This window comes from Pongo abelii, chromosome 8, assembly GCF_028885655.2.
Source record: "Pongo abelii isolate AG06213 chromosome 8, NHGRI_mPonAbe1-v2.0_pri, whole genome shotgun sequence".
NCBI lineage: Eukaryota > Metazoa > Chordata > Mammalia > Primates > Hominidae > Pongo > Pongo abelii.
The window spans coordinates 102,983,515-103,010,119 of NC_071993.2; the positions used below are offsets into that span (position 1 = coordinate 102,983,515).

The 26,605-nt window shown below is 39.9% G+C and overlaps 1 protein-coding gene across 1 annotated transcript in view; it reads left to right on the forward strand.

The window, feature by feature from the left end:
* The window catches only part of CC2D2B (coiled-coil and C2 domain containing 2B), a 138,137-nt gene extending 116,730 nt beyond the window's left edge, over nucleotides 1-21,407 (forward strand). Inside the window, 7 exon segments of the mRNA XM_063727676.1 lie at nucleotides 442-531; nucleotides 2,856-2,969; nucleotides 5,857-5,991; nucleotides 6,356-6,478; nucleotides 11,497-11,555; nucleotides 13,801-13,978; nucleotides 18,382-21,407. Of these exon segments, the coding sequence (XP_063583746.1) occupies nucleotides 442-531; nucleotides 2,856-2,969; nucleotides 5,857-5,991; nucleotides 6,356-6,478; nucleotides 11,497-11,555; nucleotides 13,801-13,978; nucleotides 18,382-18,570 (888 nt within the window). The 3' untranslated portion in view covers nucleotides 18,571-21,407.
* Nucleotides 21,408-26,605: the final 5,198 nt, after the last annotated feature.

Consider the following 26,605-nt stretch of genomic DNA (forward strand, 5'->3'; position numbering starts at 1 on the left):
AAATAATTGTGATAGATTTTGAACCAAAAAAAAACCTTTGCTATTCTTCAATATCTTAAAATTTTTTAACAGTTGTACTTTAAAGTACATGTTTAATGTGGAAACATATTATTGTAATATTTAAAATTTTAGTAATAAATTATTAAATAAATAATTACTAAATAAATAAATATAAATAAAACATAATGGTTACATGTACCCTGTGCAGTCAGTCCAACTTGGGCTCAGTTTCCCAGAGACTTCACATATTGTATTAGCCATGGAACCCAGGGCAAGATATTTTATTACTCCAAGCTTATTTCCTCTTCTGTAATACCAGAATAATAATAGTGTCTACTTTTATAGGCTTAGATTATATGCTAAATGAGACAGTGCACGTAAAGCATTGTGCTAAGCGATGGACATACAGCACACACTCAATAAATGTGAATATTATTCTAGGACCTCATTGCTCGATTTGTATCTTTGATTCCTTTTATGCCTAATACACCGGATGAAAATGATGGTTCTGATATATGGATGACATCAGAGGTAATAAATTACATTTTATAATTAAAATGTATAGTATTTCTTTTAAGGAAACCTTTTAAAAATATTATGTGTTTATGTATTACTTTGCCTTGTGAAATTTAAAAGTGTTTGATAATTTTATACATCATCTTCAGCTCCTTAACAATCTATGGAAATAATTCATGAATACCAAAAATATTTTCAACATTCTAAGTGGTAGCTCATGAATATTTTGACTCAATGGGAATTCCAGGAGTATAATATTATGCCATTCTCCAGAGAGCAGTATGACTTGTCACTATGGAGTTGGTCAGACCCTGAAGTCTCATGCAAGCGCTGTCACTTCCCAAAAGCTTTCCCCCGTCACCCCCATCTGAGTGAAGAGCTCGTAGAACAGTGCTCTTCTCTAGCACTTAGATTAAAGTCCTCTTTGGTCTGATTGCCAAATAAAATACAGGCCCCATGCAATATTCAGGACAAACTTTTAGTAATAAATTATTTGTTGTTCATCTGAAATTCAAATCTAACTGGGCATCCTATAAGTTCTTTTCAAGTCTGGCAACCCTAAGTAGAGTATTTAGAGTATTTCTTCCATTTCAGCTTAAATCATGTTTGTGTCATAAACCATGAGTGTATGACTGATTCAGTTTCACAAGAAAAGAATTATTTTCTCTCACCTAACACACAGTCTTTGGAGTAAAACAAACAAACAACCTTGGTTCAAATCCTAGTTCAAAGACTTAATAGATGTGTGACCTAAGATAAGTTAACCTCTTTGGACCTCAATTTCCTTATCTATGTCATACAGGAGTTTTAACAAGACTAAATGTAGTAACATGCAAAGTATCTGGACCTCAAGAAAACTTAGTTCCCTACTGTCATCCTCTCCCTACTCCTCTTATAAAATCCAGAACCTCCTTGGCCTGACAATGAAGACTATTGTTATTCTGCCCTTAGCTCACCTGTTCACACTGTTCTTTCAGAAGGGCCTCCTTAACTATCCTCCCTAACCCCCATCCTTCACCATCAGGTTCAGCCAATGCACACTGATAGGGCCATATCAGTTGTTAAAACATTGCAATGCTTCCATACTGATTGGTAAATAGTCATTGCCATGAGCTCTCTAGCTCCCCACCTCTTACCCCCACCTCCCTGGCCCCCACAGCCCCTTCTCAGGGACTGTATTGAACTGGAGAGTGCATGTCACATCATTTTTTTTTTTAAATGGAGTCTCGCTCTGTCGCCAGGCTGGAGTGCAGTGGCACGATCTCGACTTACTGCAACCTCTAACTCCCTGGTTCAAGCAATTCTGCCTCAGCCTCCTGAGTAGCTGGAATTACAGGCACGCACCACCAGGCCCAGCTAATTTTTTTTTCTTTTCTTTTTTTTTTTTTTTGTATTTTAGCAGAGATGGGGTTTCACCATGTTGGCCAGGATGGTCTCAATCTCCTGACCTTGTGATCTGGCCACCTTAGCCTCCCAAAGTGCTGGGATTACAAGCATGAGCCACCGCGCCTGGCCATATGCCTCATTTAAATGGTGTAGCCACTAGTCAGCAACAGATTGTTGCCATCTGAACATTTGGACCCAAGTCTTTGCTAGAGTTTTTTTTTTTTTTTTTTTTCCAACAAAATCCAGAAATCTAGAGTTTTCTAAGAAAATGTTCTCTCTTTTTTTGACATTCTGGGAGCCAAACAAAACACACCTGTAGACTAGAACTAGGTCATAGACCACCAGTTGGCTACTTCTGCTATACTTTTTCTCCCCTGCTATATTGCTGTGCTTTACTGGGCACTCTCTATTTGATCTATTACACCCTGCTCAGCTGTTCAGCTCTTTGAGTTGAAGACGTTTCAGTCACTTTTCCTGATTAACATCCAACTCAGATTTCTTCCTTTCTTTGAGTTGACAGTACTACATTGGTACAGGACAGAATGTAGCTCCACAGCATAAAGGATCACTTCCTACAAATACTATATGATTCCCTATCAGATAAGGTTCCTTGAAATACCAGTCCATATGTCCCTGCTTGCCCAGGGCACTTTAATATTTGTCCTAAACAAAAACATCCCATTTTGGGTATAAATTGTCTGGTCACTCTATACAATATCTACATTAAGTGTGCTATGATAAATGTGGCCCCAATGCTCCAAGTCAATGTTCTCTTCCTCTAATGCCCTAGCAAAGCTGGAGCTGTCTGCTCTGCTGTCAACTTAGCAACTTGGTAAAAATAAATGGTTTGGAACTGGAGTGAATATAGGTGCTCCGTATCAGTTGGATGCTTGCATTACTCAACTTTCCCACTCTTTTCTTTTTTTGTTCCTATTGCTTTTGTTTTGTCTTAGCGCTGCATCAGTTTCGCTATTGGAAATAAGGAGGAGCATGCCATCCTTCTCTGTAATTTCTTTCTGTATTTTGGAAAGAAGGCACTGGTCCTCTTGGGAACCTCAGTGTTAGAAGTAAGTGCTGGAGTTCATATTGAAATAATGTAAGCAAAAGGAAATCAGATTTCAGCTGCAAGTTTAGAAGACTTCAAACCCAGGTTTCCATCTCTTCACAAACTAATTTGGAATTTCATGGGCAAGCAATGATTAGTTAAGAGGATAATGTTGGTTCATCAAAATTTCTACAATGTAAAGAGTGATTTCCTTTTGCTTTTCTCCCTTGTAAAAGAGTACTAAAAATAGTGCTACATCATAGAGTTACTGGGAGTATTAAATTACTTAGTACATATTAAGGGACTGAGAGCAGCACCTAGACTCAATAAAGGTGGTGGTGATGGTGGTGGTACTGTAGTAATAGTTATAGTGTAGTTGTGGCAGCTGTTATCCATCCTTACCACCACAATCATTATATGGTTTTTGTTTTTATTTTTGTTTTTTGAGATGGAGTTTTGCTCTTGCTGCCCAGGCTGGAGGGCAATGGTGTGATCTCGCCTCACTGCAACCTCTGCCTCCCGGGTTCTAGTGATTTTTCTGCCTCAACCTCCCGAGTAGCTGGGATTACAGGTGCCCACCACGCCCGGCTAATTTTTTGTATTTTTAGTAGAGATGGGGTTTCATCATGTTGGCCAGGCTGGTCTTGACTCCTGACCTCAGGTGATACACCCGCCTTGGTCTCCCAAAGTGCTGGGATTACAGGCATGAGCCACCGTGCCTGGCCCATCATATGTTTCTAATAAGTGTATTTTAAGATCTGTAAAAAAAATACTTCTCCTCATGCTCCATTGCTGAGGTTTTAATCTTATAAGAAGTGAGCCAGGAATTAATGTTTCCCTATCTGAAATGTTTACATCTTAATTTATATGCTTCTTCTACATTTGTACCACCAGAAAGCTATTATTTCTGAACTGTTTCTAGCCCTACCATGAGTATCTTGCTAAGTGCCAGTATTTACAGTCTTGCCTTATGGTTTTTGTCATGATGATTTATTTCCCTGTATTCTCTCGGCTTCATTTACTATTTCATTGCCAAGCTTGTTAACTAATAATAGAAGTTCATTCCCTCTATATGATCTCCTGCCGTAGTTGTAAGTGCCACTAGATGGCAGTAAACAGTCAACAATATTTTGGCAACTATTTGTGTTAGTACTTGTGGACCAACACTGCAGGAGGTAGCCCTGCACAGTTTCACCTCAGCCATGTGGTTAAGGTAAAGCCTCCTCTTTACTATAAAGATGATGAGCACAGAGACCAACAGCAAGGGCTGTGAAGTCGAGGACAGCAGGCTGCACAGTGTAGTTTTAAGTATATGGGTTTGGGGGACAGTCAGACACAGGTTTAAAATGCAGCAATTACTGAGCATGGTGGCTCATGCCTATGATCCCAGCACTTTGGGAGGCTGAGGAGAGAGGATTGCTTGAGCTCAGGAGTTCAAGATCAGCCTGGATAACACAGGGAGACCCCACCTCTATAAATTAAATAAATAAATAAATAAATAAATAAATAAATAAGCCAGGCATAGTAACACATACCTGTGGTCCCACATACTTAGGAGACTGAGGAGGGAAGATCGCTTGAGCCTGGGAGGTCGAGGCTGCAGTGAGCTATAATGGCACCACTGCACTCCAACCTGGGCAACAGAGCAAGACCCTGTCACACACACAGACAAAAAACCCAGCAATGCCACTAACTGTATGATCTCAGCCTTGTTTACTTCTCTGAGCCTCAGTTACCTTCTCATGAAACAGGAGTAATGCCACTCATGGGCTCTTTTGATAAGCCTCTTAACCTCTGATTCTTTATATGAAAGATGGGCATAATAATCAACCCTTCCTCCCAGAATTTGGAGTGAATGAAAGTGACAAAGTTAGTGTTAATTCTTAGCATAATATCTGATGCATATAAATACTCAATAAATTAAATAGTCTCATTATTATTATTACCTAAAAATTTTTATTCTTTGGTAGGATAGGCTTACACTACAAAAGGTCTTATCTTTCAGAGTAAAATAACAACAACATAATAACTACTTTTTATTCCTCAGACTGGTTTCCTGCATAGTTCCCTTTAGCTTCTAATTGCAAATCTTGTTCCCAAATTTAATTTAATGGCTTTTTAACTTTACTTGGTTTTGTCAGAGCCTTAAGCCAATTTCCATTTCCTATCTCTGCCTGGTGTTCACCCTCAGTCTCCAAATATATTCTAACCAAAGCAGGGATAGTCCATATAGCATCTTGTATGAATTAGACAAAAGTGCCCTACCTCAAAACACTGCAGTACTATCTGTTGGGAAATCGTTGTAATGCACTGATTTGTTAAAACAACAGCTGTGTTGCCATCAGGGCACACTCTGCAGGACCATACATGACAGCACTGGCTCACAAGTTCTTTCATCTGAATCCTCATGCTAACCTGGGGCTGAGGATTTCTGGAGCTTTGGTTTTTTTTTTTTTTTTCATTTCAAAGAAAATGTAAAAGCCCTCAAAAAGGCTTTTATTTTTGTTGTTTGTTTGTTATTGAGACAGGATCTTACTCTGTCACCCAAGTTATAGGGCAGTGGCATTATCACAGCTCATTGCAGCCTCAACTTCTCAGGCTCAAGTGATCCTCCCACCTTAGCCTCCCAAGTAGCTGGGACTACAGGTGTGTGTGCCGCTGTGCCCAGCAAATTAAAAAATTTTTTTTTTGTGTGATAGATACAGGGTTTCCTTATGTTGCCCAGGCTGGTCTCAAACTCCTGGGCTCAAGTGATCCTCCCACCTCAGCCTCCCAAAGAGCCAGGATTACAGGCATAAGCCACCACACTCCACTAAAAAAGGCTTTAGAAATCAGAATCATCACGTATAATTTCCATATACAGAAATTATTTAAATCCACCAAAAATTACTTTCTTTTTTCTCATACAGGGGCATGTGGCTTATGTAGTAACTCAAGAAACTAATGAATATTTGCTTTGGAATCCATCAACTGGCCAATGTTATAAGCAGTTTGACCCGTTTTGTCCCTTAAAAAGTGTAGATTGTTTGTTTGATGATAGAAATGTAAGTATATGGGGAAAAAAAATCTTGAGTTATCTCCTCAAGAGGCACCCTGGCTACACGCTAGAATCACCTGGGGAACTTTAAATATAGATAGTCTATCAGATTACCTAGGGCATGGGGCTGGGGCAATCTTTTATCCCTAAAGCTCCTCCAGGTGATTGTGTAGTGCCTTCAAGGATGAGAACCATTGAGGTAGTCTAATGACCATGAAACCCTAGAATCTCTTTATCTCCTGCCTCAGAACCCCGCTGGGATTCTGCCACTTCATTGAGTAGTAAGACTGTAAAATTTTGCTCCTTCCTTACCAACAGTGGGCCTTGTGTTCCTATGGACCTACACTAATGTTATGTTAATGTTTTCATAGGTCTGGTTTAATATTCAACAAAATAATACACCAATGGCTGTATTTTTTGACTATTCAAAGGAAAGTTTCTGGAAGCAGTTGCTTCCAAAAAATGTTCAAGGAACAAAAATAAAAAGCATACAGGTAAGTCATATTTTCCCAGGGGTGTCTGTATGAGAGTTACCATTGCTTCTAATTTTTACTAATTGTGACAGCTCTTATTATGTTTTATAGTTGGTTGGTTACTGAAATATTTGGCAATATTAATTAAAAAACTAGTTTTCTCTGCCATCCAGCTCACAGGCTCTTTCCCCTACTTGCAGAAAAAATAAATTGAGAAGAAAGTGACATCTCTAATGCAAATTTAGATGCTAAAATAGAATTTAAAATTTTTTCATCATAAAACATAACATATAATGTTCAAGATGTGTAGTAAGTTCTTACTCTGACCTAGCCCTCCTGCGCCATATCTATGGTAAGGATCAAGTAGAAAAATTGACAAACAAAAAGCTTTCTGGACTCCCAACCATGATAGTTGTCTCATGGAATAGAAACAGGACAGAAACACTAGCAGTGAGTAGGCTGGAGCAGGGATGGCAGCAAGATCTGAAAATGCTTCATGAAAGCCAGAGAACCAGAGCAAGCATCACTTTTTAAAGACAGGGACTGTGGTGGGGCTACTTTACTTCCCTATTTCTGAAAGGAGATGGGCAGGAAAGCTGTAGACTCACTGTCTGGGGCTCAGGGGACAGGAGACCAAGAAGTAACTCAATCACTACATGGCTTGGCTAATGGATCTGTGATGTACTCAGTATTACTTTGGGAAGGCACTAGAAATACCATGTCAACAGCTGTTTCTGGATTGAGGGCCAAGCTGTGGCAGGGTGTTGGCAATTGCAAAGTCCACAAATGAGGAGACAGGAGCCCGGAGGAAGGGAGGGAGAGAGAGAGAAAGGATAAGAGAGAGCAAAAGAACAATAGAAAAATTAGGCAAAAGACAATTCATAGAAGCAGTAACTTACATGCTAAACCTCACTCATAATCAAGGAAATACAATTTAAAACAATAAAACCATTGCTGGACATGGTGGCTTATGCCTGTAATCCCAATACTTGGGGCGGTCAAGCCATGAGGATCACTTGAGGCCAGGAGTTCGAGGCCAGCCTGGGCAGCATAGCAAGACCCTGTCTCTAAAAATAAAAACAAAAGAATTACCCGGGCATGGTGATGATGTGCAAGTGTAGTCTCAGCTACTCAGGACACTTAGGTGAGAGGACTGTTTGAGCCCAGGAGGTTGAGGTTACAGTGAGCTATGATCGCACCACTGCACTCCAGCCTAGGAACCTACTGCAAAACCTTTTCTCTAAGATAAACAACTAAAACAATAAAATTATTTCACATGCATAAAATTGGCAAAAAAAATGTGTGATCATACTAAGTGTTGGCAAAGAGGCAGAGAAGTGGTGGGAGCATACATTTCTGTAAATGCTTTGGAAAACATGTTGATAATACCTGGTAAAGGTGAAGATGCTCAACCTTTGATCTGCCAATTCAAACCTCTCAGTATATACCCCAGAGGAACATTCACAGGGAGACAAGTACAACAACGTTCATTAGAGAATTGCTTGAAATAACAAAAATTTGAAACAGTTCATCAACTAGAAATCAGTACATGAGTTGTGAAGTACTCATACAATGAAATCTTCTGTACAGCAGTAAAAGATGAATGAACTGAGCCAATTTACAGTTGTTCCCAATTTGACTGTCAGTGCATTACATTACAATCTCTGAGGGTGGAACCCACATGCCAGGAGCTTTGAAGGCTCCCCAGCTGATGCCAATGTGCAGCCAAGGTTGAGAATCACTGGCCAAGAGTCATGCATATCTACATGAAAGAATATAAAAAATGTAATGCTGAGCAAAATAAAAAGACATGAAATGACACATATAGTACAAAACCATGTATGTGGAGCTTGAAAGCTGTATATTGTTTATGTATACATAGATATGTGGTGATGTAGAAAAGCATTCATGGGAATGATAAATACCAAATTCAGATTAGAGGTTACTTTTGGGGAGAGAAAAAAAGGAATGAGATCAAGGAGCAGTATACAGAGTACTTCAAGTCTGTCTGTAGTATCTTACTTATTTTTTAAAAGTCTAAAACAAATATGGAAGAATGCAAAGATCAGATGTAGCTAGGTGGTAGGTATGCTAGGTGGATGTTCATTACATTATTCTCTATGTTTGCCTGTATAGATTCAAGGCGATTCACACTATCAAAAAGAATGCATGGTGGCTGTGGGGGAAGAAATCAAAGAGGGCCCAAGTGTATAAAGTGATGGATTTCTGGCTGGGTGTGGTGGCTCACGCCTGTAATCCCAGCACTTTTGGAGGCTGAGGCAGGTGGATAACTTGAGGTCTGGAGTTCGAGACCAGCCTGGCCAACATGAAGAAATCCCGTCTCTACTGAAAATACAAAAAAATTTAGCTGAATATGGTGGTGCACACCTGTAATCCCAGTTACGCAGGAGGCTGAGGCAGGAGAATCACTTGAGCCCAGGGTGGCAGAGGTTGCAGTGAGCTGAAATTGCACCACTGCACTCCAGTCTGGGCAACAGAGTGAGACTGTCGAAAAAAAAAAAAAGTGATGGGTTTCTTTCTTATTCAACATATCTTTCCCACTCTCAAAGAAGTCACTGTCGGTAGTTTCTTGTGCATCCTTCTAACATTCTCCATGCAGATGCAAGCATATATTGGTATTTTTATATTTTCTATTTGAAAAGTCATTTTAAAGAAGGGGAAATGTGCTTCTCTCTCTTGAGCAAGCCACATTTAAAGCCTCTACAGCCCATACCTTGCTTTGCCCATCCCAAAGCTGTGACCAAAGCATTGATGCCTCCTAGGGGAAGAATAATCTATTTTGAGATGAGGCTCTTGTTTGTTTAATGTATAATCATTCCCTTGTTCATTCAGGTGATACTTATTGATTTCCCACTATGAGCCAGTGTTACGTTAGATGTAGATACTACAAGAAAAAAGACATATCTCAGTGTTCTTGGAACTTGGATTCTAGAGGAAGAAACAGAAGGGAACAAGCAAGTGCAGTACAGAGTAATGAATGCTGTTACAGAAGATATGATGGTGCTTTGGGGAGTGCACAGCAGGAGGTCCTGAGGGAGGGGAGTTGTAGGAGCTTCCTGGGAAAGAGTGATGAGAAACATGAGTGAGGAAGGGTGAGCAGGAGCTGGCCTAGATAAAAGTCAGGAATGAGAATGGTCCCGACAGATAGCAGGAACAGCGAATGGGAAGACCTGTAGTGGCAAGGAGATATCTGTCCAGGAGCTGAAAGGCCAGGCTGGCCAATGCTGGAGTGGACAGTCCTGGTGAGAGTTTGGGCCTTTGTCCTCAGGGCAGACAGAAGCCAGCATCTTTAAGGCAAGGGCTGCTGTGATCAAAATTGTATTTGTAAAAGCTACTCTGACTTAGGGCTGAAACTAAAGCCTTCTGCCAAGTTGAATCTATAAATATAAAACTCATAGTTGTGTTTAGCTTGTATCTCTACTTCTTTCCTGTGGGTTCATGGCCCTCCATCTTCTGCCTTGCCACATACATCCCAGAATAAACCACTATCTAGAGTGAACACTATTACACACAATTGTGAACACAAATTTGAATGTGTGTGAGGAGAATGTGGGTACTCAGAAGTGGTATTAACAGGGAAATCCCCTTGAAGTTTTGAAGGACATGAGTGCCCAGAAAGAAAGAGGCCTTTGCCAGAAAAGGAAAGGATAAACACACCACAAACTTCTCAAGTCAGCATAAACCAGGTCTCTTTTTCAGGCCTGAAGGTGGCCTAACTAATCCACAGGAGTTGCCCAGTGAGGAGCAGACAGCCGTTGGTGACAGTAATCAGGGAATTCCATTCACCTATCCTGTGTGAGATAGCTGCCCGCTCCTGCAAGATGACACAAAGTCATCCTTCCCTTCCTCAGTATCTCCCGTCTCCTACCATGCTGTACTGTGGGGCTCCTCCCTGTGCCTGGGACCATCTCTAATCCAGTGCTCCTCCACCATGGCAGGCATCAGAGCCAGCGGAAGGGGAGCTTGTTAAAACACAGGTTGCTGGGCCTCACCCCCAGAGTTCCTGATTCAGTAGATCTCAGGTGAGGGCCAAGAATTTGTGTTTCCAACAAGTTCCCAGATGTGAGGTTGCCAGTCTGGAGGCCACACTTAGGAACCTAGAGGCCTATCAAATGTTGCCTCCTTTTTACACAACCCTCATTCCACTCACGAGGGGGGAACATCTGTCCCTGTCCCTACAGCTGCCTCTTCCTCAGCTCAGGAATACCCAAAGTAAAAACTGTCTAAACCTAGCCCCTCACTCTTGTCCATGTGAGCCCTGCAAGGAGTTGAGGGTTGGATTGGCAAGGAACTTGAGAAGTCCTCTCCTCCCAGAAAATCCTGCCCAGGAAGGGAACTGGAAGAAACGTGGAATAGCACTGTTCCAGGCAAAGGCTTGGAGACAGGGGAGGTTGAAATGGATTCTGTGTATGTGCGTGTATGTGTGTGTGCATGCACATGTGTGCATACATACACATAAGCACAAAGAACTGGCTTCTTCTAGCTGAAAGAAACAAATAATCAAAGAAGGAAGATGATCAACCATGTTAGAATAATAATAATATCTGATGTTTGTTGAGCATTCCATATGTGCCAGGCTTTACATGTATTACTTTATTTTAAAATCTTCACAAAACCCTAGAGCAGTAGGTGCTATTATTATCCCTATCTTAAAGACTCAGAACAGAGAGGTGAAGACTTCGCCAAGGTCACAGTGGAAGACACCAGTGCAGCTGCCGAAGATTATTTGGTAGCATCCATAGCGTGTCAAATGCTTGTTTGAAAAATGAATTGGGGCATCAGGTCTGTTTTACCCATGAAAATATGTACTTTCTAAACCCATCCCCCATCCCCTATTCTCGTGAAGCAGTGTGAAAATAAAAGAAAATGCTGTGGTCTGCATGTTACCTATGGAATTGAGTGTTTTTGCCACAGAAGCCTGGTTTGTCTTCCTCCTCATTATAGCTGGCATTCCAGGAGTGACTGTCATGTAAACATGGTCTCTAGAATCTATTCTAACTTTTGGTTGTCTATTTCAGCCTGAAGAAATAATTTATTTTGAAACTGATAAAAGCATGGTAGAAGATCTAAGGAATAGGTACTGTGTTTTCCCCTAATCTCTTGTTGGGTTTCCTTTCAATCTTCTGACCCACCCATTCAAAATACCTGCTAGATCAGCAACAGAAACATGAAAAAGGAGTTTATAATATTTCCAGCTGGCCCAGTGGCTCACACCTATAATCCCAGTTCTCTGGGAAGCCAAGGTGGGAGGATCACTTGAGCCCAGGAGTTTGAGACTAGCCTGGGCAACATAGGGAGATGTCATCTCTACTAAAAAAAAAAAATAGCTGGGCATGATGGCATATATCTGTAATCTCAGTGACTAAGAGGGGGAGGATTGCTTGAGCCCAGGATTTTGAGGCTGCAATGAGGTATGATCACACAACATACCACTGTGTTTCAGCCTGGGTAACAGAGTGAGGCCTTGCAAAAAACAAACAAACAAACAAACAAAAAAAAAGTTCCATTGAACCACCTGGCTCTTGGTACATCCATGGAAAAGTGGCCCCTCTGCCATCCAGGGCATTCTTTGATAGGACAGACTAAGTTAACTCTGGAAACATTGTGGGCTACCACTGGAAAATTCTCAACATAGATGTCTGTTGAGCCTATAGTAATAATAATGCAGTAGCCAACACTTCTTGAAAGGACATGAAGGTAAATGACCCGTGACTTGACGTCTGGTAAAAACATCCCAGTTAGGCAGTAGAAACGGCAGTACTGCCACAGCTGGACACTGCCAGCCTCCCAAGCACCTACACGTAAGTGCCTGAGGAAGTCAGTCAGTCAAGCCCAAAGGGCCACAGGTTTTGCAGCAGGACTGGCTCCCAGGCCATGTGTGTCAGGGGCTTCTAGATCTGACTGCCTCCAGTGGCTCACACTCACATAGCAGGCTGTCATGGAAGCCACTACCAAGCAAGCAACACAGAGCATGACCAAAGCAATTTTACCACTCCCTTTCTCACTAGCACACATCTCCCCCAACCCTCCACCTGTCGTTCTTACTCCTCATTTCCCAGTTCTTAACAAAAAAGGAAGAAATGCAATAGGGAAATGGTTCCCAACTGGTTTTTATTAGAAACGCTTATAGAACTATTTAAAAATACAGGTGTCAGCGTCCCTGGATCAATATCTGGAGGTGAAACATTTTGATAAGGCGCTACAGATGATTCTGATGCATAGCCACTGTTGAGACCCTCTACAAACTCCAAACTACTTAGTTGCACTATAAACTCAGCTAAGAAGAGACCTCCAGCATCTTCTTCTATAACATACACTGCAGTTAGAGAATCAATGTCACACAATCATCCTGCACAGAGAGGCTTTTCAGGAGAGCCCCATCAACCAACCCACACTGTGTTCCCTCTCTCTCCTCCCTGGCATATTCATCCCCAGGCACTGTTCTAGGGGCTGGATATATATGGGTAAAAATGCCTGCCCTTATGGAGCTTACATTCAAATAGGGGGAAGCTGATCACCAAACTTACCTGTCCAATGCCTTGTTTCCGCCCAACTCTGCTTGCTAAATTAACTTATGTAATAATCCCATCCCTGCTAACATCATCCCAGACCAGATGTCTGGATTTTCATAAGGGCAGTTTCTTGGAAACAAAATGTCCAAGTCAAGGGAGGGTCTTGAAGAGTAGGAATGTCAACCCAGTAATCGGATGGTAGGTGTTGTCAAATCACACCCAGTAGGCAGCTGCCTACACACGGGTAACTGGAAAAGAGATGTGCCTTGGAGAGTTAATTGCTGGCTATCCCCAAGAGGCTTCTTGTCTTCCCAAGCCAAGTAAGAGCCTGCCTCTCCCCAACTTCATTAATGTGAATGGTGGCAGACACCTCCAGCTATAGAGGTCTGGTTTCCTCCTAAGGCCAAAAAGTACCATTCTCATACGTGAATAAAAGTCACAGGCTGGGCACGGTGGCTTACACCTGTAATCCCAGCACTTTGGGAGGCCAAGGAGGGCGGATCACCTGAGGTCAGGAGTTTGAGAACAGCCTGGCCAACATGGTGAAACCCCTTCTCTACTAAAAATACAAAAGTTAGCCAGGTGTGGTGGCAGGTGCCTGTAATCCCAGCTACTTGGGAGGCTGAGGCAGGAGAATTGCTTGAACCCGGGAGGCGGAAGTTTCAGTGAGCCAAGATCTGGCCATTGCACTCCAGCCTGGGGGACAAGAGCGAGACTTCGTCTCAAAAAAAAAACAGTCACAAAACTCTTATTACATTTACCAAATAAGTTATAACTTGTCATAAAATTACCTTTGGATTCTTACCTTAGGATCGAAAGGACTCTGAAGAGTAAAGTGATGGAATGGCGACCTAAACACCCAACACATTGGAATCGACAGTGTACTTTTATTTTGCGACAAATCCTTCCTAAGCTGGAATTTGGCATAGGAAGCTTTGTTTCATCTGAAGGAGATAATGAATTTGAAAGAATACTACAATTTTATTGGGTTTGTATATGATTTAATGCATTAATGACATTTATTTTATATATGTTGTTAATTGCTAAATAATAGCAGTCTTAAATATTTCTGAAATGTGTTTTATCTTGATCCTTAAAGATAGATGCTATAGCATTAAAATACACTTACTGAAGAATCAATATTGTTAAAATGTCCATACTACCCAAAGCAATCTACAGATTCAGTGCAATCCCTATTAAAATACTAATGACATTCTTCACAGAAATAGAAAAAACAATCCTAAAATTTATGTGGAACCACAAAAGACCCAGAATAGTCAAAGCTATCCTAAGCAAAAAAAACACAAAACTGCAGGAATCACATTACCTGACTTCAAAATATACTATAGAGCTTTAGTAACCAAAATAGCATGGTACTGGCATTAAAACATAGACCAATGGAACAGAATAGAGAACCCGGAAACAAATCCACACACCTAAGTGAACTCACTTTCAGCAAAGGCACCAAGAAAATACATTGGGGAAAATACAGTCTCTTCAATAAATGATGCTGGGAAAACTGGATATTCATATGCAGAAGAATGAAACTAGGCCCCCATATCTCACCTTATGCAAAATCAAATCAAGCTGGACTAAAGAGTTAATTTAAGGCCTCAAACTATGAAATTGCTACAAGAAAACATTGGGGAATGCCTCCAGGACATTGATCTGAGCAAAAATTTCTTGGGTAATACCCCATAAGCACAGGCAACCAAAGAAAAAATGGACAAATGGGATCACATCAAGTTAAAAACCTTCAGCACAGCAAAGGAAGCAATCAACAAAGTGAAAAGACTGAGAGAAAATATGCGGAAACTACCAATCTGACAAGGGATTAATAACCAGAATATATAAGGGGCCCAAACAACTGTAAGAAAAAAATATAATAATCTGATTTTTTAAATGGGCAAAAGACTTGAATAGACATTTTTCAAAAGAAGACATACAATTGACAAACAGGCATATGAAAAGGTGCTCAACATCATTGATCATCAGAGAAATGCAAATCAAAACTAAATGAGGTATCATCTCACCCTAATTAAAATGACTTTTATTCAAAAGACAGACATAACAAATGCTGGAGAGGATGTGGAGAAAAGGAAACCTTTGTACACTGTTAGTGGGAATGTAAATTAGTACAACCACTATCAAGAATAGTTTAGAGGTTCTTCAAAAAACTAAAAATAGAGCTACCATAGGATCCAGCAGTACCACTGCTGGGTATATACCCAAAAGAAAGGACATCAATATATTGAAGACATGCCTGCACTCCCGTGTTTGTTGCAGCACTGTTCACAAGAGCCAAGATTTGCAAGTAACCTAAGTGTCCATCAATAGATGAACAGATAAGGAAAATGTGGTGGATATACACAATGGAGTACTGTTCAGCCATAGAAAGGATGAGATCCTGTCATTTGCATCAACATGGATGGAACTGGAAGGTCATTATGTTAAGTGAAATTAGATAGGCACAGAAAGACAAACATCACATGTTCTCACTTATTTGTGGGATCTAAAAATCAAAACAATCAAACTCATGGAGATAGAGAGTAGAAGCTTACCAGAAGCTGGGAAGGGGAGTGGGAGTTCAGAGGGAGGTGGGGAATGGGTAATGGATACAAAAAACAGACAGAATGAATAAGACCTAGTATTTGATAGCACAACAGGATAACTATACTCAATCATAATTTAATTGTACATTTAAAAATAAAAGTGTATAATTGAATTGTTTATAACACAAAGGATAAATGCTTGGTGGGATGGATAGCCCATTTTCCATGATGTGACTATGATGCATTGCATCATTGCATGCCCATATCAAAATATCTTCTCATGTACCCCATATATATATATATATATACATACATATATACATATATCTATATATGTACTATGTGCCCACAAAAATTAAAAATGTTTTAAAATGCATTTACTTATAAACCAAGAAACTTCAAATGTGTTGAAGAATTATTACTAGGACCATGTTGCATGGCATTAACTTGGAACCAGTTATATGTTTTATGATGTATAAATTACAGGTTTTGCAAAGAGATGTCCAAAAGGAAACCACTCTGCAACTAAACAACTAAAAAAAAACTCTAGTAGTAGATCAATTCCCTGTTATTGGTTCTGGGCAAGAAGACTCCAGGCAAGCTTCAATATCTTCTACATGCAAATTACAGTGGTCCCTTGGTATCATTAGATTTATCTCAGGACCCCCACAAATACCACAATCCAGAGATGCTCAAGTCCCTTATATAAAATGCCATAGTCTTTGCATATAATCTATGTGCAACCTCACACAATAGTTAGGTATTATAAGTAATAATTATAAATAGTTACACTATATTGTTTTCTATTTGTATTATTTTTTATTGTTGTTTTGTTTGTTTTTTTGCGATGAGGTCTCACTCTGTCACCCAGGCTGGAGTATAGTGGTGTGATCATAGTTCACTGTAGCCTCAAACTCCTGTGCTCAAGCAATCCTCCTGCTTCAGCCTTCTGAGTAGCTGGGGCTACAGGTACTTGCCACCATGCCTGGCTAATTTTTAAAATATTTTTGTAAAGATGGGGTTTCACTATGTTGCCCAGACTGGTCTTGAACTGCTGGGCTCAAATGATCCTCCAGCCTTAGCTTCCCAAAGTGCTGGGATTACAGGATGAGCCACTGTGCCCAGCCTGCTATTTTTTATTTATTTCTGGATATTTTCAATTTGTGGTTGGTTGAATCCTCAAATGCGAAACCCATGGATATGAAGGACCAACCATACTCCCAAATTTATACATTCAGCCAGGCCACTGACATCTTTTTAGATGGTAAAAAGACATCTCAAACTCAGCAAGTCCATAAACAAACATGGTGGGCATCTAGTATATTGTTAGCGTGCTCCTTTCCTTCTCCTACTCTACCCCAAGCTCTGGGCATCCTTTCAACTCTTCTTCCCTATAAACTGGCCCAGTGGGTTTTTGAAAACCTCAGCCTCCCAAGAGTGAGACTCCTTCCCCTTACCATGCAATAGACTAGAGGGTGTCTGCTAGGGAACTCTCTGAGATGAAGTAAGGAATCTATTGGGAGTTGAGTACTTAGGTGGGGAGGGAGGGATCTACAGGCACTATTCACTCATGAATATGGAGGAAGTTGTTTTTGCTTTGCTTTGCTTTGCTTTATTTTAAAGCTTATAAACAATAGAAATTTATTTCTCATGGTTCTGGAAGCTGGGAATTCCAAGATCAAAGTGCTAGCAGAAAAGGGGCTCTTGTATATATAATACACCTTCTTGCTGTTTCCTCATATGGTAAAAGAAGTAAAGCAGGTTTTGCTTTGTTTTTAGTAGAATTAGGAGATAAACAGATAATAAAGCATAGTTAAATATAAGCCGAGGTTTAAAATGTGGAGTACCTATGTAAAATAATCAATTTAGTAATACATAGTCTACAATAAAACTGGACTAAACCCTGCAGCCCATGCTCAAATCCTAGTTTAACTACTCAGTAGCTTTGACCTAGGGCAAGTGACCGAATCTGTCTATACCCTCTACTCCATTAGCAAACAGGAATTAAAAAAAAAATTAGCTATTTTGTCATTGTCTTGAGGATTATGTGAGTTAATAATTACCATGGCACCCAACATCTAGTAAGTATTTAGTAAATGCTATCTATTTTTTTTCTTCTATGTGCCAGGCATTATGCTGGGCACTGGAGTTATAGTAGTACACAGGACAGATACAGTCTTGCACATCTGCAGAGATTATGGGTTAGAGAGAAACCAGAAAACAGGTAATTGCAATATATTTTATTAAGTAAGATCTAGGAAGGACAGTGTGCTACACAACCACATGGGAGGAGCACGTAAACAGATTTAAGGATCAGGAAAATCCTCCTAAGCTAAGCAATTACAGTGTGAAAGAATGGTTGTCATCTATGTATTATTAAATAGGTAATTTTCCATGGGACCATGTTCCACAATCCTTTAATCCCATCACGTACTAGTTGCTTAGTAAACATAAACTGAACCGATGTTGAATAAATTGTTCTGAAATTCTCACTTAAATCCCCCATATGTAGAATCAAGTAATTTTCTCACCAGCAGTTTGCTCTCTAGAAAGTTTGTGGAATGTTACATGTGCAGGCTTTGGACTCAGACCTGGTTGTGCTCCTCTCTATCTGTAAAGTAAGGATTATAATAATACCTACCTCATAGGGTTGTTTGAGGATTAAATATGTATGTGAAGCATTTAGCTGTACCTAGAACATAATTTAGCACCCACAGACAACTATTATAGTATTTTATGAGTACTATTTCTTTGAGGCTTTTGTGATCTTTTTGCATACAGTAATTCCAGATTACCCAGTTGTAATGTGGGTTTATGTGCTGTTCTGTCTTTGATCCAGGTCACGGGATTTCCCATCCAGATGCCATACACTGATGTACAGTCAATTATTGATGCTGTTTATCAAACTGGAATTCACTCTGCTGAATTTCCCCAGACAGAATTTGCTTTAGCTGTATACATTCACCCATACCCAAACAACATATTATCTGTGTGGGTCTATTTGGCTTCTTTAGTTCAACATCAATGAAAAGGAAGCAGAGCAAAGTAAAAGATTGTACTATAGTCCTCTAGTACCAACAAAAACTTTTCTGGTACCTTGAGATTTTGCTGTTTATTCTCAAGTCCAGCTAAGTGCTGGGCCCAATTTTTGATTCACTTACAGAGCTGGGCACTATGGAAACCCGCACCCCTGAGTGAGTCTTTGAGGAGGAGTCAAGATGAGCTTCTCACCAGAGACCTCTCCAGGGAGGACCTTTGGATAGTCTGGCTTTCTTGGGTCACTGTCTGCAGTAGGTCTTATTCTGGGAAAGGAGCAATTTTGGCCTCTTCTCCTAAGACCAGTGTTTCATAAATTGTAGAATTCACACCACCTCCATTTGAATCATCTGGAGAGCCTTGTTGAAAATGCAGATTACTAGATCCTCCTCAAGACCGATTGAATCAGCACCTCTGGGAGTGAAGCTACAGACTGCATTATTTTCAACAAGCTCCCCAGATAATTCTGATGCACTGTTATGAGGGAGAGCCCAGCCTTATAGAATGTTGTCACTACTAAACTAAGGCTGGTACGTTTGATGCTGGGTCTGATACAATTCCAGATGGAAGCTGCTCAAGTGGAAAACTAAGGTCATTGCCTCTCGTGGATAAGATGTTATTTCATTGGTAAGGAAAAAAAAAGAAAATCTACCATGTTGGGCTGATGTTGGCTTCTGGAAGCTTCTCAAAAGTTTGCACTTGGTATGCTACTGACATGAAATTCTTACAGCTCCAAGTATTTGGAAGGAACTCCCAGGAAACTCTAATCTAATTCCTCCCAATTCTGTGAGGGAGGAAATGGTCTTGACAAATCTCAGGACTCTTTTTTTCCTTAGTAAGCAGTCCCCAACTCTGCCTCTGGCACTTTTTGCTGCCTTTCTTTCTTAGTAGTGGCTTATCTAGATCCTAAGAGCCCCTCAAGAAAGACTGGACAGGGGTCTAAGTAGGAAGCACTATACTTTCTTCTAGTTGATTGTTTTGTCCTTCATTAAAAGTGTTTATATAATTTACTTACATATGACAAAATAACTTATCAAAAAGAAATAATCAAGGAATATGGATTTCCAAAGGTTGACCAGAGCAGTTTTGTATGAGGTAAAGATAAGAGAACATTCACCTCTCCACTGGGGTTTCTTGGTTCAGTCCCACAAGCAGAGAGCAGAGACCCCAAATGTATCTGCAGGGAATACCCAATCTGTATCTGTTTCCTAAATGTGCATGGGCTGGTGCCAGAAAAGGCCTCACTTATTTGTAGTGATGTTAGTCTTGGACCAAGCTTGAGATTACTAGAAGAGGCAAAGTAGGGAAATGGGTGAAGGAATGTTTTTTTCTCCCAGGTTAAAACCTAACTGTATGTGTCTTGTGGCATGCATAAGAAAACTGATCAGAATTTTTACTTTTATTTGAATGTTTTTGTTTAAATTTAATATGAAGTTTTATTATTAAACAAGTCCCCCACTTTGATTGATTTAGCACAAAATGATGCTGATGGAAAGATGAGGATGCCAAAGACAGACTGAATTCATGCAACTCATTTCTGTACAGCTTTGAATATTTACATAGCTATTTTATTAGTTGTTCAGGGTTTTTAGAATTGATAGGCTGCTTAAGAGTAGGGTAGCAAGTGTTCATAGGAAAGCATGGAGGACCTTTCTATATTGTATCCTTTTTACCTGAGTGTTACTTTTTCAATTAAATTTTTTCCTGAAAGTCATGAAATTATCTGTAATGAATCTTTTTTTCATGAAAATGTTTGAAAAATATATGATTTTAAGTGGAATGTATAATTGCAAAGTTCTTTATATCACTCCATAAATAATTACAGGGTATCCATTACATGCCAGATACTGTGTATTATCTATTTAATAACGTGCTGGAGCACAGTGGTGAAAAGACAAAGACTCTACCAGTGTGAGGCTTACATTTTTAAGGGAGAAACAAACCACAGCAGGTAAGTGAGAAGATTTCAGGGTGTGATGAGTGCTCTAAAGGAAACAAATAGGATGGGATGATAGAGAAGGACTTTGGTGGGGATGAAGGGTATAAGCAGAGCAGTCAGGGAAGGCCTAAGGAGATAACATTTAAGCTGATATTTTAAAAATGATTTAACATTAGAATTGCATTCAGTTGCATGTGACAGAAACCTAACCACAGTAGCTTAACCAAATAGGGATTATTTTTCACATATCTGCGAGTCCAGAGAGGCAGTCCAAGTTTGGTGCAAGAGGCCTACTAACTTCATCCAATTTCTTTGCCATCTCTAAAGAGACTTCTATTTTCTAGCCCAGTGGCTTTCAAATTTCAGCAGGTATAAAAATCACCTGAAGGGCTTGTTGAAACACAGATTGCTGGGCCCCACCCCCAAGGTTTCTGATTCAGTGGGTCTAGGGTGATGCCTGATAATTTGCACGTGTAAGTTCCCTGGTGATGCTGAGACGGCTGATCTGGGGACCACACTTTGAGAACCTCAGCTCTAGCTTCACAACCATTTTCATGGCTTAAAAATGCAGAAAAGGAAGGGGAAGACAGAGGATGCCAACTGGTTCCATTCTTTTAAGAAAGCTTGCCAAGAAGCCATGCCAGTAACTTCTACTTATATTGCTTTGGCCAGAACTGTATCACTCCTAGCCATAAGGGAGCCTGGGAGATCAAGTACTTTAAATGGACATATTGCTCTCCCAACTAAGTCAGTATCCTATTGGTAAGGAAGGAGGAGAGGGTGGCTGTTGGGTAGGCAAATCACAGAGTCTGCCACAGATGAGAGGAAGCCAGTCATGCAAAGACCAGTGGCAAAAATCATTTGAGGTAGAGGGAACTGCAACTGTGAAGTCCTTCAGTCCAAAAAGAGACTTGCCTGGGGAGGGGAGAGTAGTAGCACATAAGTCTGGAGAGGTAGATAGGACCAGATCACGTAGGTCTTGGTAAAGAGTTTGGATTTTATTTACAGTGCAACAGGAAATCATTGAAAAGTTTTAAGCAACTGAATAAAATAATATTTTTCTTTTTTATATTTGAAATTACTTTAAAAACTATTTTTTACAGATACTCATTATTTTATATAAGTGCATAAATGTCATCATGTTTTTTGAAATGCAGGTTTTATTTTTCTTTTTTTTGCTTGGGTCTCTGTCCACTGCTGTCCTCTCCCCACCCACATTGTTCACTTCTTCTACCTTCTTACCAACCATGTTGCATGTATCCTTTCACTTCACCAACATTCTCAAATATTCATATGCCAACACACACACATATGCACATATATGCATCTGTTACTGTCTTAGAAAAGTGAGATGACATGATGTATGTTTTTCTGCATATTGTTTTTTTCCTTCAAAAATAGTAAAACACCTCCAAGTGAACTATTCATGTTTCCTAAAGGATGCATAACATTCTACAGTGTGGGCAGGACCACTGCATACACTTAAGGAGGTTATGCACCACATGACTAGAAAGTTTATGTGCAAGGACCCCTAGAGTTGTGTAGTATGTAGAAACCTTGGTTGTAAATGTTATTTATTATAGCTTATTCAAACTATTCCCCTACTGATGGGAATTTCTTTTGGTCCATTTGGTTGACATGTTGTTTATTTTTCCTATATCCTTGCTACTTTTGTGTCTATGAGTTCTATTACTGAAAGAGGAGTGTTGAAGTTGCCAACTGTAATTATAAGTTTCTCTATTTCTTTTTTTTTTGAGAAGAAGTCTCACTCTGCCACTCAAGTTGGAGTTCAGTGGCACAATCTCAACTCACTGCAACCTCCACCTCCCAGGTTTAAGTGATTCTCCTGCCTCAGCCTCCTGAGTAGCTGGGATTACAGGCGCCTGCCACGATGCCTGGCTGATTTTTGTACTTTTAGTAGAGATGAGGTTTCACCATGTTGGCCAGGGAGTTTATTTCTTCTTTCAGTTTTGTTAGTTTTTGTTTAATGTATTTAAGTTCTGTTGTTAGATGGACACACATTTAGGATTTATGTCTCCTTGATGAATTAACTCTTTTATCATTACGCAATGTCCCTCTTTAGTCTTAGTAATTTTCTTTGCTCTGAAGTCTGTTTTGTCTGATGTTAATGTAGCTACTCCAGCTTTCTTTTGATTAGGGTTTATGTGGTATACCTATTTTTGTTTTTTATTTTTAACATACCTATATCATTATAGTTGAAATGAGTTTCTTGTAGACAGCATATACCTGAGTTATGGTATTTTTTGTTGTTGTTGTTTTGAGATGATATCTCGCTCTGTCGCCAGGCTGGAGTGCAGTGGTGCAATTTCGGCTCACTGCAACCTCCAACTCCTGGGTTCAAGCAATTCTCCTGCCTCAGCCTCCTGAGTACCTGGGATTACAGGTGTGCACCACCATGCCCAGCTAATTTTTTGTATTTTTAGTAGAGATGGGGTTTCACCATGTTGGCCAGGATGGTCTTGATCTCCAGACCTCATGATCTGCCCACCTCAGCCTCCCAAAGTGCTGGGATTACAGGTGTGAGCCACTGTGCCCGGCCTATAGTATTTTTTATACCCTCTGATAATCTCTTTTTTAATTGGTGTGTTTAGACAATTTACACTTAATGTAATTATTGGTATGTTTGGACTTAGGTCTATCATTTCATTATTTGCATTTCATTTGCTCTGTTTCAGTTCCACTGTTTCCTCTTTCCTGCTTTCTCAGGTTTTTGAACATTTCTTAGTATTTCATTTTAATGTCTCTATTATATTTTTGACTATATGTTTTTGTATATATTTTCTAAAGTTTTTCTAGGGATTATCCTAATACACATTTAACTTTTCACAGGCTACACAGAATCTACTTTTTACCACTTTTAAGTGGAATGTAGAAATCTTACCACATATTCTTTTGTTCTTCTGCCTTTATGGTATAATTGTCTAATATGTTGTATCTGTTGAAGTATATGCTGAAAACACTAGAAGACAATGTTCACATTTTTGCTTTTAACCATCAAATGTATTTTAAAGAACTCAAGTGGAAAAGAATGTTTACCCAGACATTTATCACTCTGTTGTTCTTCCTTCATTCCTGATGTGCTAAGTTTCCTTCTGGTATTATTTCCCTTCTGTTTAAAAAATGTCCTTTAGCAATTCTTTTAGAGCAGGTTTACTGACAACAAATCTTTGTTTTCTTTCATCTGCAAATGTCTTTAATTTCATTTCTGAATGATATTTTTGCAGGATATAGAATTCTGGGCCTGAGAGTTCTTTTCTCTCAGGACTTAAAATTTCAACCTTTATTTTAGATTAAGGGGGCATATGTGTAGGTTTGTTACATGGATATATTGAATGATGCTGAGGTTTGAGATATGAATGAGCCCATCACTCAGGTAGTGAGGATAGTAACCAACAATTATTCAGTCCTTCCCCCCTTCTCTCCCTCCCTGCTCCAGTAGTACCCAGTGTCTATTGTTGCCATCTTTATGTCCATGAGTACCCAATGTTTTGCTCCCACTTGTGAGAATGTGATATTTGATTTTCTGTTCCTGCATTAATTCACTTAGGATAATGGTCTCCAGCTGCAACCATGTTGCTGCAGAGGACATGATTTCATTCTTTTTTGTGGCACCTCAGCATTTAAAAAATTTTGTTCTACTTCTCTCTGGTCTTCTTGGTTTCTGGTGAGAGACCCACCATACGTTGAATTTTTCATTCTTCCCCTATAAATAATGCTTTGTTTCTCTCTGGTTGTTTTCAATTTTTCTTTTTCTCTAGTTTTTAGAAGGGTTTTTTGTGTGTGTTTTTGTTTTTGACAGAGTCTTGCTCTGTCACCCAGGATGGAGTGCAATGGCTTAATCTTGGCTCACTACAACCTCCACCTCCTACGTTCCAGCAGTTCTCCTGCCTCAGCCTCCCAAGTAGCCGGGATAACAGGTGCACCTCACCACGCCCAGTTCATTTTTGTATTTTTAGTAGAGATGGGGTTTCACCATGTTGTCCAGGCTGGTCTCAAACTCCTGGCCTCAAGTGATCCACTTGCCTTGGCCTGCCAAAGTGCTGGGATTACAGGTGAGTGACTGTGCCCAGCCTAGTTTTTAGCAGTTTTATTATGTGTGTGGGTATAGATTTCTTTGGGTTTATCCTTGTTAGCATCACCTGAGTTTCTGAATCTGTAAGTTTTTGTCTTTTCTCAAATTAGAGGAATTTTCAGCCATTATTCTCCCAAATATTTCTGTACCATATTCTTTCTCCTTTCCTTCAGACTCCAATGACGTAAGCATTAGACCACTGGGTATTATCCCACAGGTCTCCAAGTCTCTGTTGTTTCCATCTTTTTTTCAGATTGTACTATTTCTATTGATCTACCTTGAAGTTCGCTGACTACTCTGACATCTCCATTTTCCTAATGAGCCCATCCAATGAGTGTTTTTAAGTTTTGTTTTTTTCTATCTTTTTAGTTATAAATTTTCCATCTAATTCTTCTTTATGTATTCTATTTATTTGCTGAAACTTCTTATCTTTCCATTCATTTCAAGAAAGTTTTCTCTTCTTGGAGCATTACTGTAATAGCTATTTTAAAGTCTTGTCAAATAATTCTCTGTCATCTTAGTGTTAGTATCTGTTGACTGTCTTTCCCATGAGAATTGAGATTTGTTTTTGTTCTTCATAGGCTGAGTAATTTGGGTTGTATCCAGGGCAATTTGAATATGCTGTATGTTAGGAGATCTATGTCTTACTTAAATCTTTTGGAGCATGTTGATGTTTTTTGTTGTAGCCAGGAATCAACCTGGTTGAGTTCAGGCTGCAAGTTCTGGCTAGGCTTTTGTGGGTTGTGGTTTCGATGTCAGGTCCATTTTCAAAGTCTGTCTGTGCTACTCAGATCTGTCACATATGTGTGCTGCTTAGTGGCCAGCCAGTGCTCTGGGCAGTTCTGAGTTTTTAGTCTTTTGGTCAAATATTATTCTGGGTGTGTCTGTGAGAGTGTTTTTGGATGTGATTAACATTTGAATGTTTTTAGAGTGATCTATGTATGCACAACTCAGAGGTAAGCCCAGTTGTTCATAAGCACTTTGTGGGATCATTTTCCAAAGCTGTTCCTCCCTCTCCACAGTCTCCCCAGTACTTTTCAGTTCCCTGGGCCTCCCTTTTTCAGTTCTCCAGCCATAAAGCTGTGGTTTTTAGTTACACCTCTTTGCCCACACTTCTCATTATTGTACCTCCATCCAGTGGGAAGACAAAGGAAAACAAACAACCACAGCTGTTCTGATCAGATAAGAGGCTTTCCTTTCCTAAGTTTTCGGCACCTGTTGGCCCCTATTACCACTGTTGTGGCTACCACCAATCTGCTGAAGAATGCCTGGGGGCTACAGCAGGAGAGAGAGAAAAGAAAAAAGAAAAAAGAAATAAATGGGAATTGCCTCACTCTGATCATTAGGAGACTCCTTTGCTCTTCCTTATAACAAAAGGGAATTCTCCTAGGGCTCTCCCTTTCTGTGCCCTGGTGCCCATTTCTAGATTTCAGGCTTCCTGAATCCAGGCTGGGGGATCCCGGAGGAAGAAGGGGTAACTCACCACCAGTTTGGTGATATTTCAAATTAAGGTCTTCCTCCCCAGTTGCCTGCTATTTACTTTACATTGTCTTCAAATAGCTGCTCATGCAGTCTGTCCAGATTTTATAGTTACATTCAGTGGGAGAGACAGGGTGGAGCTGGCTTAATCCATTGTGTTAGGGTTCTCCAGAGAAACAGAACCAACAGAATGTGCATGTGCATATGTGGGTATTTACCTATCTATCTGCATATATATGTGTGTATATGTGTATATGCATATACACAGAGACATAGATATATAAACTAAGGAATTATATCTATACCCATGGTTATATATCTATATCTTACATGATCATAAAGGCTGAGGAGTCCCAAGATTTGCTGTCAGGAGCTGGAGACCAGGAGAGTTGACAGGTAGTTCCAGTCTGAAAACCGGCAGACTCAAGATGCAAGAAGAGCTGATGTTTCAGTTTCAGTCCGAAGGCCAGGAAAGACCTATGTCCCAGCTCAAATAAGTTGGGCAGCAGGAATTCT